Below are 18,646 nucleotides of genomic sequence, written 5' to 3' on the forward strand. Positions count from 1 at the left end.
TGTCTGCGTTTACACTAGGACTTCTACGTATTGCCAGACAGACCTGGATCCATGAGTGTCTGCGTTTACACTAGGACTTCTACGTATTGCCAGACAGACCTGGATCCCTGAGTGTCTGCGTTTACACTAGGACTTCTACGTATTGCCAGACAGACCTGGATCCACGAGTGTCTGCGTTTACACTAGGACTTCTAGTTATTGCCAGACAGACCTGGATCCATGAGTGTCTGCGTTTACACTAGGACTTCTACGTATTGCCAGACAGACCTGGATCCATGAGTGTCTGCGTTTACACTAGGACTTCTAGGTATTGGCAGACAGACCTGGATCCACGAGTGTCTGCGTTTACACTAGGACTTCTAGTTATTGCCAGACAGACCTGGATCCACGAGTGTCTGCGTTTACACTAGGACTTCTAGGTATTGCCAGACAGACCTGGATCCACGAGTGTCAGCGTTTACACTAGGACTTCTAGGTATTGCCAGACAGACCTGGATCCACGAGTGTCTGCGTTTACACTAGGACTTCTAGGTATTGCCAGACAGACCTGGATCCACGAGTGTCTGCGTTTACACTAGGACTTCTAGTTATTGCCAGACAGACCTGGATCCATGAGTGTCTGCGTTTACACTAGGACTTCTAGGTATTGCCAGACAGACCTGGATCCACGAGTGTCTGCGTTTACACTAGGACTTCTAGGTATTGCCAGACAGACCTGGATCCACGAGTGTCTGCGTTTACACTAGGACTTCTAGGTATTGCTGTGCTTGCAGCCTGCCAGACAGACCTGGCTCTGTGAGTGTCTACATTTACGCTAGGACTTCTAGGTATTTCTGATTGCAAACACTATGAATTTTACTCAAGGGGCTTCTGCCTGCACGCCAGCTTATCCAATGTAAACACACCCCCACAATTACTGGGAGTATGCCCTGAAGCCTTGAACCCAGTAGTTTATTCACCACACAAATACTCACACACACTGACTCAGTACATTGCGGTTCCAGGTATTTCTGATAGATTTATTTAAGCAATAAGAGGACAGAATAGGGAATAAGTAAAATCGTATAATATTAAAAAGCATACCTACCCCACATATATGTCCACACATGCATATCCATACTGCAAAAGAGTATCTGCTCTATCATGCCCAGGAAGTGATCTCTCCTCTGTCCTACCTAATATCAGTCAGTTCAGTACTTGCTGCCTGTCCCTCTGCCAGTTTTACATTATAAAACTGTATATCTGAAACTATGTTAAGAGAAATGCATGCAGTGTTCCCAAAACACAGTCTAGGCTGTCTCTTGTAATTCTGACCCCCTCACATCAGATTCTGTGCACCTGGTGTTTACCATTTATTCTCATAGTAGTTACAATCATGTGATGTATGTCTGTGTGAGAACTCTGAGTCCACTAAAGGCCTAACCTCATAATGCATCCTCAGCCAGAGTAGTCGGAAGTAATTCCATTACATTGCCTGCCAGACAGAACTAACTCTGTGAGCACCTCGGCTTATGCTAGGAATTAGCGTCCGGGTAGGTCAATCCCAATGAGTCAGTTATGCACCTCTGCCAGCAGATGGAGATGGAGCAAAAGCTGACATCATCAGCCCACCAGTATTCTCCGTCTCCAGCAGATGGTGGACATGCATTTCCCTTCAGGGGATTGCCTGTGAGTAAAAAAAGAAAGTTGGAAAGGAAATGTTGATGTAGCACCGCTCACCTGAGGTGAATCTGTGCAATCCCTCCCTCAGTAAAGTGCCTCAGTCCGGTAGCCTTGACTGGCGTGGACCAGCATGAAGCCAGATGGACTCGGAACCAATGGGTTTATGCTCCCCTGCCAGAAGACAGAGATGGAGTCAGGTTTCAAAGCTGACATAACCCTGGATACATCCCTGCAGTGACCTCAGCCCTCTAGTATTCTCCGTCTCCAGCAGATGGTGGATGTACCTCTCCCCATGGGGATCGCTGTCATTTTTGGCAGAAGAAATTCATCATTTTAAATTGGAGAAAAGATTGAGCTCCGCTCTCCTGTGGTGATACCTAAAGGTCCCTCGTAGGTGTGCCTTGGTCCGGTAGCCGGTTCCTGGCAAGGACTTTGCTGCTGAAGCAGCTGAAAGGCAGCGGGTGCAGGAAGCCGAGCGCGGTGGTGACAGCCAAAGCCCTCTCCCCCCGCAGCCGGTCTCTGTACTCAGCTGGTAAGCGCTGGGCCCAGGTAAGTTTAAAAAAATAAATAAAAGATTTTCTGATCAGAGACGTTGGAGGGGTTTCAGTAGGACTTCCTCCGGTCTCCGTGCTCGGCGCACCTTACCCACGTCCTTCCCGATCCCACTGCCAGGGGTGTCTTCTCCCGAATGGTGCGCAGGTTGAGTCCCCAGGGGACACTGGCTCGCAGATTATTGGGTTCGGGCCTGTGGAGCCTGCAATGGACCCAGCCTCCTTTTCCCTATGTGGAATTCTTCCAAGGATTGCAGACCTTTCTGCAGGGCTGGACTGCTGAAGCGGCGCTACCTACTACGGTAGGTCCAGGTGCTCCTCCGCCTGTCTCCATGGTCAAGCACCATAGCGCAGTGCGGTCTGGCAGAGCTCAAATGCAGGTGGATCAGGATGATACCGATGATGGAGGGGGGCTCTCCTGGTGAGGAAAGGGATGTTCCCCCAGATATGGAGCCATGTAGAACTCTGCGACACTTCTCTCACAGATCTGAGTTGCCGGATTTAATATCTCTCAGAGTGGCTGTGCCTGACTCCTTGGGGATGCTGTTTGTGCATTCCTCTCTCCCCCTTTTGTAAGTTTGAAATGGGTAGACCTAGCTGTTCTGGAGAGGGACATGGAAAACTGGGGGGTGTTTGCAAACATTGGAGGGGGGAGGGCAACTGAGGCTATCCAGAAGGTTCCACTTTGTCCTTCATTTGTTGCTTTTCTGTAGGTTTTACCTCTGTGGTGTCATTAAAGAGTTGCCCTGCACCTCCAGGACTATCTGCCAGCCTGAGCAATCCCCCTCCTGGCTTCTCTACTATTCCATCCAAAAGTATTTCCTCCGAACCCCTGCTCACGCCTGCTAGAGAGTAAGTAGTCCGACCTTTCACAGCATATATTGTAAATGAATTCTAACTTCAGCTATGTCCTGAGCCTTGGCAGAACGTAAATGGTTTTTAGTCAAGTCTGAAATCTTTCACAATGGCCAAGCAGGACCCTGCACTTCTGTGATGGAGTTTTCAGAGCTCCATCAATACACAGGAGGGCCTGGCCTGGCCGTCAGCTGGGTCCCTACAACCAGATGTGACTGCACTGGGTCACACCAGGGGTCCAACAGTGGCCAGTCCAGGTCACGGGTACCTGGCAGGATCCCAAATAGTAGATATAGCCCATGCTTCAAACACCTAGGGATAAGAGGTGGGATTTCCCCAAGTCTGCCTGGTTAATAATAGTTTATGGACTTTTTCTCAAAAAACTTGTCCTAACCTTTTTTTAAATCCAGCTGTGCTAACTGCACTGAATTCCAGAGCTTAATTGTGCATTGAGTGAAAAAATATTTTCTCTGATTTATTTTAAATGTTCTACTTCATGGTGTGTCCTCAAGTCCTTGCAATTTGTATTTACCTTTTTCTATTTAATTAATGCTTTTATAGACCTCTGTCATATCCCCCCAGCTGTCTCCAAGCTGAACAGACCTAACCTCTTTCAAGCCTTTCCTCATAGAAGAAATATTATTTACGCATTTGCTTTGTCTTCACTGAACACATTTCCAGAACCATTTGACAGAAACCATATTTTTAGGATAGGTAAATATATATAAAACCTAGAACCCAAAACAACATTTTCATATAAAACTTATGGATCTAGCCCAAATGGACAGGGGATGCAACAGAGAGTGTATGCAACAGATTTTTTCAGTTCACCCGCTATCTATGGATTTCCTTCTCAAATTACTTTGTGAAATTAGAATTCTTGTATATTGAGACCAACAATGTCTTATTCATGAAAGCTCTTTAGTTCTCGCCATGGACTGTTGTCTATCCTGGGGGGGGGGGGGGTGAATTGGGCCAGGAGGAGGAAGGTGGTCTGGTCAGAGAGCATCAACCTGGTGCAGCTGGAAGTAATCCTATAGCAAGGACCTGCTTCTAGGTGATGCACCGAGGTTGTGTCTCCCAGGGTCCAGGACGGGAGAAGGGTTAGGTCGACCATCAATAGTTGGTAATTCGATTATTAGGAATGGATAAAGCTGGGTGGCTGGTGGGTGTGAGGATCGCCTGGTAACTTGCCTGCCTGGTGCGAAGGTGTCGGACCTCATTTGTCACCTAGATAAGATTTTCGAAAGTGCTGGGGAGAAGCCGGCTGTCATGGTACTTGTGGGCACCAATGACATAGGAAAATGTGGGAGAGAGGTTCTGGAAGCCAAATTTAGGCTCTTGGGTAGAAAGCTGACAGCCAGAGTCTCTTTGGTTTTTAAATATATTTGAAGCAGGAAGCCTGTGAGGGAGTAGGTTGGACCGTTAGATGATTGAGGGGTCAAAGGAGCACTTAGGGAAGATAAGGCCATCACAGAAAGACTAAATGAATTCTTTGCTTCGGTGTTTACTGAGGAGGATGTTGGGGAGATATCGGTTCCAGAGACTGTTTTTAAGGGTGACTATTCAAATGAACTGACCCAAATCACAGTGAATCTAGAAGATGTGGTAGGCCTGACTGACAAACTGAAGAGTAGCAAGTCACCTGGACCGGATGGGTATACACCCAAGGGTTCTGAAGGAACTCAAAAATGAAATTTCAGACCTATTAAAAGTAAACTGTAACCTATCATTAAAATCATCCATTGTACCTGAAGACTGGAAGGTGGCCAATGTAACCCCAATATATATATATCTAAAAGGGGTCCAGAAGTGATCCAGGAAACTATAGACCAATGAGCCTGACTTCAGTGCCGAGAAGATTCATGGAAACCTATCACAGAACATATAGAAAGATATGATTTAATGGGACACAATCAACATGGATTTACCCAAGGGAAGTCTTGCCTCACAAATCTGCTTCATTTTTTTGAAGGAGTTAATAAACATGTGGATAAAGGTGAACCGGTAGATGTAGTGAATTTGGATTTTCAGAAGTCGTTTGACAAAGTTCCTCATGAGAGGCTTCTAGGAAAAGTAAAAAGTCATGGGATAGGAGGCGATGTCCTTTCGTGGATTACAAACTGGCTAAAAGACAGGAAACAGAGTAGGATTAAATGGTCAATTTTCTCAGTGGAAAAGGGTAAACAGTGGAGTGCCTCAGGGATCTGTACTTGGACCAGTGCTTTTCAATATATTTATAAATGATCTGGAAAGGAATACGACAAGTGAGGTTATCAAATTTGCGGATGATACAAAATTATTCAGAGTAGTTAAATCACAAGCAGACTGTGATACATTACAGGAGGACCTTGCAAGACTTGAAGATTGGGCATCCAAATGGCAGATGAAATTTAATGTGGATAAGTGCAAGGTGTTTCATATAGGGAAAAATAACCCTTGCTGTAATTACACGATGTTAGGTTCCATATTAGGAGCTACCACCCAAGAAAGAGATCTAGGTGTCATAGTGGATAACACATTGACATCGTCGGCTCAGTGTGCTGCAGCAGTCAAAAAAGCAAACAGAATGTTGGGAATTATTAGGAAGGGAATGGTGAATAAAACGGAAAATGTCATAATGCCTCTGTATCGCTCCATGGTGAGACTGCACCTTGAATACTGTGTACAATTCTGGTCGCCGCATCTCAAAAAAGATATAATTGCGATGGAGAAGGTACAGAGAAGGGCAACCAAAATGATAAAGGGGATAGAACAGCTCCCCTATGAGGAAAGACTAAAGAGGTTAGGACTTTTCAGCTTGGAGAAGAGACGACTGAGGGGGGATATGATAGAGGTGTTTAAAATCATGAGAGGTCTAGAACGGGTAAATGTGAATCGGTTATTTACTCTTTCGGATAGTAGAAAGACTAGGGGACACTCCATGAAGTTAGCATGGGGCACATTTAAAACTAATCAGAGGAAGTTCTTTTTTACTCAACGCACAATTAAACTCTGGAATTTGTTGCCAGAGGATGTGGTTAGTGCAATTAGTGTAGCTGGGTTTAAAAAAGGATTGGATAAGTTCTTGGAGGAGAAGTCCATTACCTGCTATTAATGAACAGGGAATAGCCCCTGCTTGTTGCTGGCATTAGGAGCTTGGGATGTATTTAATGTTTGGGACGTCGCCAGGTACTTGTGACTTGGACTGATCACTGTTGGAGACAGGATACTGGGCTTGATGGACCCTTGCTCTGACTCAGGCTGGCATATCTTACGTTCTTTTCAGATTAAAGAGCAGAGGAATGGGGTCGTGCACCTTGTGGCCCGGCCCAGATGACTCCACACAGGCCACTGCGACTCTTGCCCATCCAAGTTTACCAAGGAATGGGAAGTCGTGATAAATGTTGGAGAACAGGGCCACCAGAACAACGTGGGCCTGCTCTCCCCACACCCGGACAACCCTGGTTAGGGTTGGACTGGATTTAAACCAAATCTTTTACAATCATAGGGGAGTAGTAAAAAGCTTAATCCAAATTGCTCTACAATTCTTTTGCTATTTATTGTGAGAGAGTATCGAGGATGAAATATGCCCTAAAGATTGTATTTTGCCTAAGATGGCTGCCAGCAGTTTCCTGCTTTGCTTACCAGAGGGTAGCGATTCCTAGGAATAAGCCACTCTCCGACGTGTATTAAGGAGGGAGAAGAGTACTAGAAATGAACTAGGCTGCTGCCTACACCCTTTGCAGTTAGGAAACCTGCTCTCTGCATGATATGCTCAGCTCAGCAGCTTTAATCACTCCTTTGCTCCGCGAGTTAATCTCCTCCTATGCAGGAGTGTGGTATGAATGGAGCTTACATGTGCTATGCGAACTCCTGAAGCAAGCTGGACCCAAATCTATTGGGGAAAAACTGTGGTCTTGGGCAGTCTGATTAAACTGAATTTTATGATTTTCTTTCAATAGGCCACCACCCTCCACAGGATCTTACCTTGTACCTGCAAACTTCCAGCAAAGGAACATTCATCTCATACAGTCCATAAAAGATTTTCTGCAAAGTGATGAATCCAGATTTAATGAATTTAAAACCTACTCTGGGAAGTTCAGACAAGTGAGCAGATTCCGTTTTCCCTCAAGGTGCACGAGTGTGGATTAGGAACTGAGGTTCTGCAAAGCTAAGCAGAGTCCACAGGGAACCCTGATGCGGCCAGCGGCATCTGTACCTAATTCTTTTTCCCTGTAGGGGCCTGGATCAGTCCAGACCGTGGGCTGAGCCTCCTGTCCAGCAGATGGAGACAGAGAAAAACTGAAAGGGTATCCTATATCAGGACAGAGCTCACCCTGCGTCCCTTCAGTATTTCTCTGTCTCCTGTTTTGCTGTCTTCACTGTCATGAGGGAATCATAGTCCCTTACCTTTCTGGCATATCACTTCCTGTTTAAGCAAAGTACTGTGCCAGGTGCAATGAGCTCGCAACTGCTTGTGGTGCTGTTCAGTCAGTCTGTGGGTGCTGCCATGAGAGCAGAGTCTGAGAATAATTTGTTTCTAACAGTTGTTTTCTTTTTAATGTAAGGGCCTGATTTCTGCCGTCGAGTATTACAGAAACTGCCGTGATCTGCTTGGAGAAAACTTCAAGAAAATCTTTAATGAGTTACTGGTGCTCTTACCGGACACTACCAAGCAGCAAGAGCTGCTGTCCGCTCACAACGACTTCCGAATTGAGGAGAAGCAAGAGCCCAACCGCTTGAAAAAGAACAAGAATGTATGGGAGACAACGCTCACCCCTTCTGACCTGGAGTGCTCCATCTGCCCCACCTGCAAGCAAGTGCTGGCCCAGAAGGACCTCGCAGCTCACAGGACCTTGCATGTGGACGATGAAGAATTTCCTTCCCTGCAGGCAATCCGCAGGATCATCACTTAAACCAGCAGCACTGGTGCTTTATTTTCTGGAGCTGTAATGTAATTAAAAACAAAAATCTATGTAAGCAGAGAGAAGTCCAGGAGGCTGCTGCGGTAGCAGAATGGCAGCACCTGGGGGGCAGAGGCTGTCCGGCCGGGGAGGGAGCTGGAGAAGAAGTGTATCTGAGTTGATGCAGCTGTTAGGGTAAGGTGGGAGTTGTACGGAGTAAATTAGAGATAAGATGGCAGTGCCTTTCTCACTGCTGCAGACTGGAAAATGACAGTAAAGTTATACTTGAATTAGAATAATCTGTGTTTTTCATTTTAGCACACTTTACAGCTTGAAACACAGAAAAGCAAGTTCTAAATGAAAGGGAAACATCTTTTAACAAACAAAAAAAAAATAAATTCCTCTTCTAGATTGTGAAACAAAAAGAAGAATTGAAACGATGCTGGCAAAGAAAATCCTCAGAGTGCTCCTAGCAAAGCCTCTCTCATCAAACCTAATGAAGGAGCACAAGGCCCCTGTTTGTGTGTTTATTTCCATGAGAGTCTCTCAGGATGGATTAGAGAGGCAGCTCCACTTTACACAGTAGCAATGCCCCACTCGCTCTATAGGAGCAGAGGCTCTGGCATTTAGAAACAGCTTCGCTGCTTCCGCTCACAACATTTAGACCTCTTAGCTGCAGATTGAAGTAGACATTTTGCAAGGATACGACACGCTCTATAGCAAGAGGGAAATATCTCTTGCCAGGTAGAAACATGTTTCTCCTATTATGAGTTCTCTTGCAGTAATCAGGAAATTTCCAAATTTTGTCTCAGAAGTCTCACATTTCTGTAGCAAAAAATGGTTGTGAGTCCGGTTCCTAACACAAAAGCAATGAGGCTATAGCTACTGTTACTTCACTGCCAAGAGGCTTCAACATGGATGTAACATTTAGAGACTCTCAGCGAGGATCTTCCTCTATAAAACACTTAGCTTCTTTCCCGACAGCGCCTAGAAGTTGGAGAACTGTAGCAGCTGAAACCTTTAGGCCCCCCAAGAGATATTCTTAAGCATCTCTGAGAGAGAGGGGCTTTATGGAAGTTTAGAAACCACAGCTGAAGGCATCTAGCCTGGTTTTTAACAGCTCTAATGTGCTGTGCATGCCCCATGCAGCCCTACTAAGTTGTAAAACACAGTCTGCTTTCCTGTGCCGCTTCCTGATTTTGAGCCCCGTTCCTTAAATCTGCGAAAAGTGCATTCAAACCAGACCTCTCCAAAGTCTATGGGCTGCCTGAAGTGAAGGCCAGCGGAGGAGATCTGCTGCGCTCAGATTACACTTTTGGCACCGCACACTCACTGACCTGGTGCTCCAGCATTCGTCGCCATTTGCACTCGGGTCCTTCCTTCTGCTGCACCAACACACATGATTTTGGGGCCAAAAGAATCAAGGGACCATTTTGTCCTGGGGTGGGGTTACTAGCTGAAATCATTTACCATTTGATGGCATTTGTTGCACAGTGGCCATGTGACTGCCACAGCTGCCTGCTTCTGCGCTGGCCGAGGGATGAGGACCTCGAGCAAGGTCCCTGCGGAGCAGAGCTGAAGTCGTACGTCCTGGTTTGCTTTCAGATTGCAGAATCTCTCGCCACCTGGGCCCTGCTCCAGCATGGCCTATGTACACTAGTTAAGTAAACTCAGGCTTGCTGTTTGCATTTGAAGAGAGTTGCCAGCAAAAGAAGATGGTTATATATTGCTGTAAAATGTACTGAATAAAACAGGATATGCCATGGTTCCTGTCTATATTACACTTTCTTCCTTAGTAACTACATATTAAATTAATATTAGCATAGTAATTTTTGATTGATACATTACCTCCATCAGACATCCCGACTTTTCATTAAGCGTTATTCTCTGATGATAGTGTCTGCATGCTTTGCTGGTTTATCTTTGGAGAATAATGCCTTGTCCAGCTATGAAAGGTAACTTCATGTATGAGCCTCTTGCCTAACAGGTTTTGTGTCTTGAATTACTCTCGTGCTGTTTTTGGCTCATTTCCTGTCTGTTTCTTGGTCTTCTGCTTTAACTCTGGACATTTAGTAAGTGTACAACTTTTTTTTTTTTTATTATTATTAATATTCTGCCTTTTGTGATTGGTTACTCACTTCAGAGCAAATTACATGCAAGTACCAGGGCTATTTCCTTGTCCCCAGAGGGCTTACAATAGTTATGAAACGTTTTCTTCCGTTGTGCGTGTATGGGAAAAATGCTTGGCAAATAGCACCTAAGGCAATGGAGGGTGAAGGATTTGAAGCTCGGCTTCCCTGAGTCACAGCCCCCGGCTCTGCCTGCAGTCTGCTCACACCTTGGAACCTATGTGAGGCTGCTGTGTGCCCTAACGCAAACGCTCCAGCTGTGGATGGTAAACCATACAACAGCATCCATGCAGCTCAAACGATTTGGGGAGCAGACTAGGAAAAAAGTGGATGTTTTTGTTTGACTAAGGACAGCCGAGACTCCTTGAGCTGCTTTGTAGAAGTTGTTTCTTAAGCTCCGGCCTGGCTGCTGCTGCGCCACCTCACCTGTTTGGCAGGTTCCACAGTTGGGTCTTTAACGTCAGAGCCTTCTGCATACCAAATCTTTCTTCTAATAGTCAAAATGCATTCTTCAAAGAAGGAAGGAAGCCACTGGTTGCTGCAGCAAAGCTTTGGCTCTGGTTATCTATAGGTAACACTACAGCGCGTGCTTCATTTTTAGATCAGCCAAAACCAGGGAGGGTTGCAGTGCCTCATGCAAAAGCAGGTCTGCTTGGGGCAGGGATGCAGGTGGCTTAGTTACTGCACAGGCCGGAGCTGCTGTTTCAGCATCATCCCCCCCAGGTTCTCCTGCAACAGAAGGAAACTGGTTGCTTTTACAATTCAATTTTATTTCTTTCAGTTCTTTCCAGAAAAACAAATTGCAGTTTGACACAAAACACCACTGAAAATACACAATCACAGATTGTTCTTTCAGAAGCTACACTACATCCAAGAAATTGTAAACATTTCACATCTTGCCCGACACAACTGACTCTACACTACGCTGCACATACTCGTACTGACAACTGTGCTTTTCCCACAGAAGGATCTGCAAAGTGCTTGCAAACCAGATTTGGTTGTCTGCTTGTTGGTTAAAAACATGAGCTGAGATTTTTTTTATCTTGCAAAATTAAAAAATCTTTATATAGTTGAATGAAATGAAGCTGCTACAGGTATGAGAGATGATTAATCACCACCTAGGCCAGGGTCCAGGTATTTATAACAGGAGAAATAGGAATCTAGAAAAGGCTTAGGTGACAACATTTTCACAAACAGACTACCTGCTCAAAATTAGAAGCAGAAGTTTTCTGGCTTTTGTACTGAGCTAGAACAGCAGGGGACCGTGCCTGTCGCGCCTTGCCCCACTCTGGCATTAAGCAATGGCGCAGTGGTGCTCTCGGCGGGGCCATGAGCAGCCTGGATTCAAGCTTTCTGCGCTGCTGCATTGTGCCTGTGTAGCGAGAGTTCATGGAGCTTCCTTTTCATTGCAAACGGCTGTCACAAAGCCTGCTTCAAAAGGCGAGCCGAACTCTTTCAGAACCAACCTTTGCAGACCACTTGACACAGTGATTCACCGAGGGAAAGGTTCATGTGCTTTACAGGAAAAAGATGTCTTTTCCCTGAAGCAGGGCCCCTGTTTCCTATTTACGACACAGGGCCCGCTGCATCATTTCTATAAATTCCAAAACACCCTCAGTGCCAGATTTCCAGGCCAGATGCCTCGCCCTCAGCAGAATTTGCCCCAGCTGCCATGGCAGAGAGGGAGGCCAGTGCTAGCCAAAGTTTGTAAAACTATTTCATTTTCTCCCTCCCATAACAAGCGTAGCAGTGAGAGGAGAAGAATGATTCTCAGTGTTCTCACCATTTTATAGGGGAACAGTTACAGGCACAAGGCTAAAATACTGAAGGCAAGTTCCCTGTACGTACCAGGATCAGTCCAGACACCTGGGTTGTGACTCCGCACCAGCAGATGGAGACAGAGCAAGACTTGTCGGGCACCCTCACATATAGTAAGGCACCACCCACAGCTCGTCAGTCTTTCTCTGTCTCCAGCAGATGGGGCAGGTTCACCCACAGGCTCTGTGGATCCCTGGGTAGTTGTGTAGCTAGTCAGGGTTGTTGGATTTGGTTTAATTTGGTTTAATTGGATTGGATTATTTAAAAAAAAAAAAAAAAAAAAAAAAAAAAGGAAAATTACAGACGGCTTCGTTTGTCCTGACTGCCTCCCAGGGGGGTTGTGAGGTCCTGAGGGGACCACCCTCCCCTGGTTGAGGCCGCTGCTGAGGGTTGAGGACCCGGCCTGTCTCTGGCAGCAGCGCCGGGGGTGACACCGGGGAGCCCGGTTCACTCACCCCCGCTGGACCAGTTAGTTCAGGACCAAGGTCAGCGACAGGTAGAGAAAAAAAAAAAAAAAAAAAAAGGACTTTGTTTTTATTTCTTGCCGTTTTTCGCTGTCCATGCGGTCTGCTTGGCTCTTCATGGGGGGGAGCGTTCCGGGGGCTGCTTGATTTGCTGGATTTTCTCTTTTTCTTTCGGCGTTTTCGGCGGTCCGGACCGGTGCGGCGCATGCCAAAGAGGGGTACGTGCCGCGAGTGCGGCTCTGCGCGCGGGCGCGACGGGCTATGCTCCTCTTGGTTATCGGGCGGTGAAGGGTCGTCCGAGGGCGGTCGGGGGGTTCCCGCTCGACCGCGATCGCCGCCGCGCGCTGCCCCTGCAGGTGCCGGTGAGGCCGACCTGTTCCCGCTTAGCGCGGGAACGGCGGCCATTTTGAGTGCGGCTCCGTGCGCGTGCGCGACGGCCTATGCTCCTCTTGGTTATCGGGCGGTGAAGGGTCGTCCGAGGGCGGTCGGGGGGGTTCCCGCTCGACCGTGATCGCCGCCGTTCGCTGCCCCTGCGGGTGCCGGTGAGGCCGACCTGTTCCCGCTTAGCGCGGGAGCGGCGGCCATTTTGGAGTCCGTAGGGGAGGCCACGCGGCGGGCGGTGGAAAATGGCGGCAGGCCGCCGGTTTGGCTCCTCAGCAGCGGGACCCCCGGGGGGAATTCCCTGCGGGGGGGCTGCGTCTACGGCGGATCGGAGTCAGGAGGAGGCCAGCTCGGATTCTGGGGCCTCGTTTTCGTCGGACTTCGCGGTTCTTTTCAAGAAAAATTTTTAAAATGTAAACGCTCGAGACGGAAACGGTCGTAGGTCAAGGGGGGTCCAGACAGTCGGTCTGATCCCCAGAAGAGGCGAGCGGGGGAGGGTTCCCGGAGACCCGTGGCCCGCTTAGAGAGCGGCACTTGGGCCGCGGGGGCCCCTAGGAGACCGACTCCGACTCGGCTTCTTCCGAGGACGGGGACCCTGACGTAGGGGTCCCGCGGGACGACAGTGCGCCCGCGGAAGAGGATCCGCTTCATGCGGGGTACAACAAGGAAGGTGTCGACCCCAAGGTGCTGCGCTTGCTCCGGAAGGTGGAGCTCGCACCGCTTATCCCGGCTATTCTTCTGGAAGTGGGTGTGGATGCTCCACCCATGGAGGCTAGACAGCACGCTAAGATGGACCCAGTGCTGTTGGGCCTGACGGGACCCGCGGTGGCTTTTCCGTTCCATTTTTTTCTTTTCCACTTCTGATATTCTGTTTTCGAGAATGGGACACCGGAGTTGGGCCTAAAGGTTAGTAAAGCTATGGATAAGCTGGACCCGTTGCCGGAGGAGGCGTTGGCTCTCCTGCGTCTTCCTCGAATGGACGCAGCGGTTTCGGCGGTCACTAACCGGTCGACGATTCCGGTGACGGGGACCACGGCCCTCAAAGATATCCAAGACAGAAACCTGGAGGTTCAGCTTTGAGTTTTCGGCTCTGGGGGTACGTGCGGCTCTTTGTAGTAATTTGCCCTGAGGGCCGGCTTGCGCTGGGCTCAGGTCCTTCAGGCCAATGCGAGCCTCTCTAGTGAGGAGGCGGCACAAGCGGATGGCTTGGAGGCGGTTATTGCGTACAGCGCTAATGCGATGCATGATCTTCTGCGGACTTCGGCTAGGGTCACGGTCTCGGCAGTGTCGGCCCGACGTCTTCTCTAGCTCCGCAATTGAGTCCCTTGGTGACACCGGGCGTTCAAGTTGCCGGAGGACAGATACGGGGCTCGGACTTCGTTTTCCAATAGGTCCCGCTTTCGGGGGCCCAGGAAGTCGCGACCACAGAGATCGTCGGATGGACGGCAAGGCGGTTCCTCGTCGGGGACCGGTCCGAAGCCAGCCCATTGAAATGCGGAGGGCTCCTTCCCCGAATGGGCCAGGATAACTACGGACCAGGGGGTCCTCAGCGTGCTACACCACGGTTACGCGTTAGAGTTTGCTCGGGTTCCGGGGGACAAATTTCTGGTGTCCCCTTGCGAGGGCGGCATCAAGCGTTTGGCGGTTCGGGATACGCTGTGTCGTAGTTCCCGTGCCTCCAAGACAGCGTCATCTGGGCCGGCGTCATCTGGGCCGGTATTCCATTTACTTCATAGGGCCGAAGAAAGAGGGCACTTTCCGACCCATCCTGGACCTTAAAGGTGTCAACAGGTGTCTTCGCGTTCCTCGCTTCGAAATGGAGACGTTCCGTTCAGTCATAGCTTCGGTTCGACCAGGGGAACTCCTGGCGTCGCTGAACCTGACGGAAGTTTACCTTCACATCGGAATTCGGCAGTGCCATCAGCGGTATCTGCGGTTCTGTATCCTGGGCAGACTCTATCAGTTCAAAGCTCTCCCCTTCGGACTTGCCACGGCTCGGAGGACGGTTCCGAAGGTGATGGTAGTAGTGGCAGCCGAGCTGCGAAAGAGGGGTTCTTGGTTCACCCCTACTTGGACGATTGGCTGATCCGAGCCACATCCGTGATTCCGTGCCGACAGGCAGTCGACAGAGTCCTGCAGCTCTTGCAGTCACTCGGATGGGTGGTCAATCTCGCCAAAATCCGGCTGGTTCCCACCCAGACCCTGGATACTTGGGAGCACTGTTCGACACGAAGCAAGGCAGGGTGTTTCTGGCCAAGGACCGGTCTGCAAGCTGCAGGGTCAGATACGCCGTCTCTTGTCCCTCCGGATTCCGTAGGGGTGCGATTACCTGATGGTGTTGGGATCGATGGCGTCAACGCTGGCGCTAGTCCCCTGGGCGTTCGCTCATCTACGTCCATTGCAATCCGCATTGCTCTCCCGCTGGCGGCAGGTGTCCGAGGAGTTTTTACCTTCCCCTCCCGCTCACGGATCAGGTGAGGTCCAGCTTGCAGTGGGGGCTCTGCACCGACAATCTGACACGCGGAGTGTCCCTACTCATGCCCACCTGGATGGTAGTCACCACGGATGCCAGCTGCTCCGGCTGGGGAGCGATTTGCATGGGCCGCTCGGTGCAGGGACTGTGGTCCAAAGCTCAATCACAGTGGTCCATCAACTGCTTGAAGACCAGAGTGGTCACGTTGGCGCTCCAGTCGTTCCTCCCATTGCTCCGAGGGACTTCGGTCAGAGTGTTGTCGGACAATGCGACCACAGTGGCGTATATCAATCGCCAGGGAGGTACGAGGAGCCAAGCGGTGGCGGAGCAGGCGCGGCTGCTCATGATTGGGCGGAGAGGAACCTCAGCAACATCACGGCGTCCCACATCGTCGGAGTGGACAATGTCCCAGCGGATTTCCTCAGTCGGCATCGATTGGATCCAGGGGAGTGGGAGCTGCCGGAGGCGGCTTACCGCCTAATTTGCAAACGGTGTAGAACACCACACATGGATTTGATGGCCACTGCTCAGAACACCAAGTCTCCGCGATTCGTCAGTCGACGGAGAGAACGAGGAGCCAAAGGGGTAGATACTCTGGTACTCCCTTGGCCCACGGACGTTCCCATATATGTGTTCCCTCCATGGCCTCTGATCGGCAAGGTCCTTCGTCGAATAGAGTCGCCTCCAGAGGTGATGATGGTGGCGCCGGAGTGGCCACGACTGCTTTGGTTCGCGGACCTCTTGCTCTTGGCAAAGGAGGCTCCTTTCCGTTTTCGAGGGGAAGCGGCTCTCCTGCTGTCTCGCGGCGTGGTTTTTGAGAGGAAACGTTTGCAGTCTAAGGGATGTTCGGATGTGGTGGTAGCTACCTTGCTGAGTTCTCGATAACGGTCTACCTAGTTTGCATATGTCCGGGTTTGGGCAGTGTTCCAAAATTAGTGTAGATCGCGTGAGGTGAATCCGGTGTTACCTCCGTACTGGATGTCCTCGCTTTTCTTCAGGCGGGGCTTGCTAAGGACCTATCATGCAGCACCCTCCGCGTACAGGTAGCGGCGCTTGGCTGTCTCAGAGGTAAGGTGCAAGGTAAGTCGCTGGCTCATCATCCAGACGTGGCGTGCTTTCTTCGGGAAGCTAAGCATCTGCGGCCTCCGTTGCGGCATCCTGGTCCTTCCTGGACTCTTAATTGGTGCTCACTGCGCGGTGCACGTCGCCTTTTGAGCCCTTCAGGAGAGCGACTCTAAAAGATCTGACCCTTCAGGCGGTTTTTTCTTGTGGCGATTGCTTCGGCGAGACGAGTTTCGGAGTTACAGGCATTGGCTTGTCGAGAACCGTTCTCACGCTTCTCTGCCTCTGTGGTGTCCGCGTCTCATTTGAACCTAACCATTGCATTGCCTGCCTTTCCTGAGGACCTGTGGTGTTGCAGAAACTTGATGTTCGCAGAGTTCTGCTCCGTTATCTGGAGGTAACGAATCCATTTCGGGTTTTCAGACCCTCAGACCCTCCCTTTTGTAGTGTGTTCGGGTCAGTGTGTTCGGGTCCAAAGCAGAGTGGCGCTGCTTCTCGAGCATCGATTGCTCGGTGGTTGAAGGCAGCTATTTCTTCTGCGTACCTATTGAATGGTAAGTCTGTCCCGGTGGGCCTCCGCGCCCACTCGATGCAAGCTCAGACCACATCGTGGGCGGAATCTTCGTATGTGTCGCCACAGCAGTTTTGCAGGGCGGCAACTTGGAAGTCGTTGCATGCCTTTGCGCGACACTATCGGCTGGATGTTACGGACCTGGATTTCTGCGAGCGGGACTCTCTGGTTCCCGCCCTCGGTGATTCAGCTCTGGTACATCCCAGGTGTCTGGACTGATCCTGGTACGTACAGGGAAAGGAAAATTAGTTTCTTACCTGATAATTTTCGTTCCTGTAGTACCAAGGATCAGTCCAGGCTCCCACCCAAGTCTGTTTTCAGATTTAAGAAGAGTCCGCTCGGTTGGTGTTCCATTGGTTTTTCAGTATCTGTTGTCGGTCCTCTGTTTCTGGAAGTTTTGATCCAGCTGGGGGCTTTGGTTGAATCGGCCCTAGTGTGGGGCGGTATAGTTAGTTAGTTTGGTTTCATTGCTGTTTTTGCTTTGACATTCGTAAGACTGACGAGCTGTGGGTGGTGCCTTACTATATGTGAGGGTGCCCGACAAGTCTTGCTCTGTCTCCATCTGCTGGTGCGGAGTCACAACCCAGGTGTCTGGACTGATCCTTGGTACTACAGGAACGAAAATTATCAGGTAAGAAACTAATTTTCCTTTTATCTTGTGCAAAATCAACAAAAACCATGAAGTCTTGGCACTACTACTCATCCAATGCAAAGCCAACTCTCCCTCCATTTATAATATTCCAAAATAATGGCATTTTGATAAAAGTATGAAGTACTTCCATTTACTGTTTCATAAACCTAAAACCCTGTTTCTATCCCTGCCAGAAAAGTCTTAGCTTCACTTTGTGCCTAACACGTTCTAGCCTGCAAATTCTCACACTGCATGCTAAATAAAGCAAGATTACCTGACAGGAATACAAGAGCCCATGCCTGCAGCAGCAGCGGCTGTAAAGCTTCTCCACGCCCGACCTCTGATAAGGTTTAAGGCAGCCAGGAAGAACAAGAGAAAAACTGGCTCCTTATATTACTTTTTTTTTTTTTTGCAGGTTTACTCGTCCTGCTTTGGCAATAGTCACCGTGTCGCCAATGGAGGTACTGGCTGGGTAGGGCATTAACCCCACTACCCTCTGCTACAGGTTCCCAATCTCAGCTCATACTTCAGACCCTGAACTTGTATCTTAGTCAAAGCCAGGCAGAGAAGTGATCTTGCTACTACACCTGATAAAGTAAAGGACTTGTGCAGATCATGGGAGAGCGCTAGGAATGACCTTGTTCTTTGATTACTTACATGAAAGCACAGCCAGTCTGCTTAGGCTTCTTCTAACCAAAGGCCCTAGTTTGATGTACTAAAAAATCACTAATACAGCAGGTACATGACATCAGGTATTTCAGTAGCAACGTCTACAGCGAAGACCTCCATTTTGCAAAGCTGTGCTGAGGCATAAGTTCTGTACAATGGTGAGCAAATGCTTGTATAACAGTAACAAGATCAGTTTTTGGCTTCATTTCCACTGGACTTGTCAGTCTACCAGTTTGGTGCATCTTAAAAAGCTTTTCTCTCTCATTTGCGTCTACAGAGGACGCAGCTTTTCAGAATTAAAAGGGGATCCCTGAAAACGTAATCATGGCTTGGGATTGCTGTAGGCTGTGTCCCTGGCATTGATTTATATAAAAGTCACAGAAATGGCAAAATAAAATCGGGCCTGCTACCCCAAGCCATGCACAGCAAGGATGGAGCTCCAGAACCCACCGCACTACAGATAATACAAGGGGCTTGCAGCGGAGAGCTACTGC

General features: G+C 49.1%; 1 protein-coding gene across 1 annotated transcript in view; it reads left to right on the forward strand.

Annotated features, from left to right (window-relative positions):
• Positions 1-9,719, forward strand: part of ZNF598 (zinc finger protein 598) — a 31,484-nt gene extending 21,765 nt beyond the window's left edge. The window contains exons 10-12 of the mRNA XM_029576596.1: positions 2,927-3,065; positions 7,013-7,157; positions 7,619-9,719. Of these exons, the coding sequence (XP_029432456.1) occupies positions 2,927-3,065; positions 7,013-7,157; positions 7,619-7,966 (632 nt within the window). The 3' untranslated portion in view covers positions 7,967-9,719. The remainder of the gene's footprint in view (positions 1-2,926; positions 3,066-7,012; positions 7,158-7,618) is intronic.
• Positions 9,720-18,646: the final 8,927 nt, after the last annotated feature.

The sequence above is a fragment of the Rhinatrema bivittatum genome, chromosome 14 (assembly GCF_901001135.1).
Source record: "Rhinatrema bivittatum chromosome 14, aRhiBiv1.1, whole genome shotgun sequence".
Lineage (NCBI taxonomy): Eukaryota > Metazoa > Chordata > Amphibia > Gymnophiona > Rhinatrematidae > Rhinatrema > Rhinatrema bivittatum.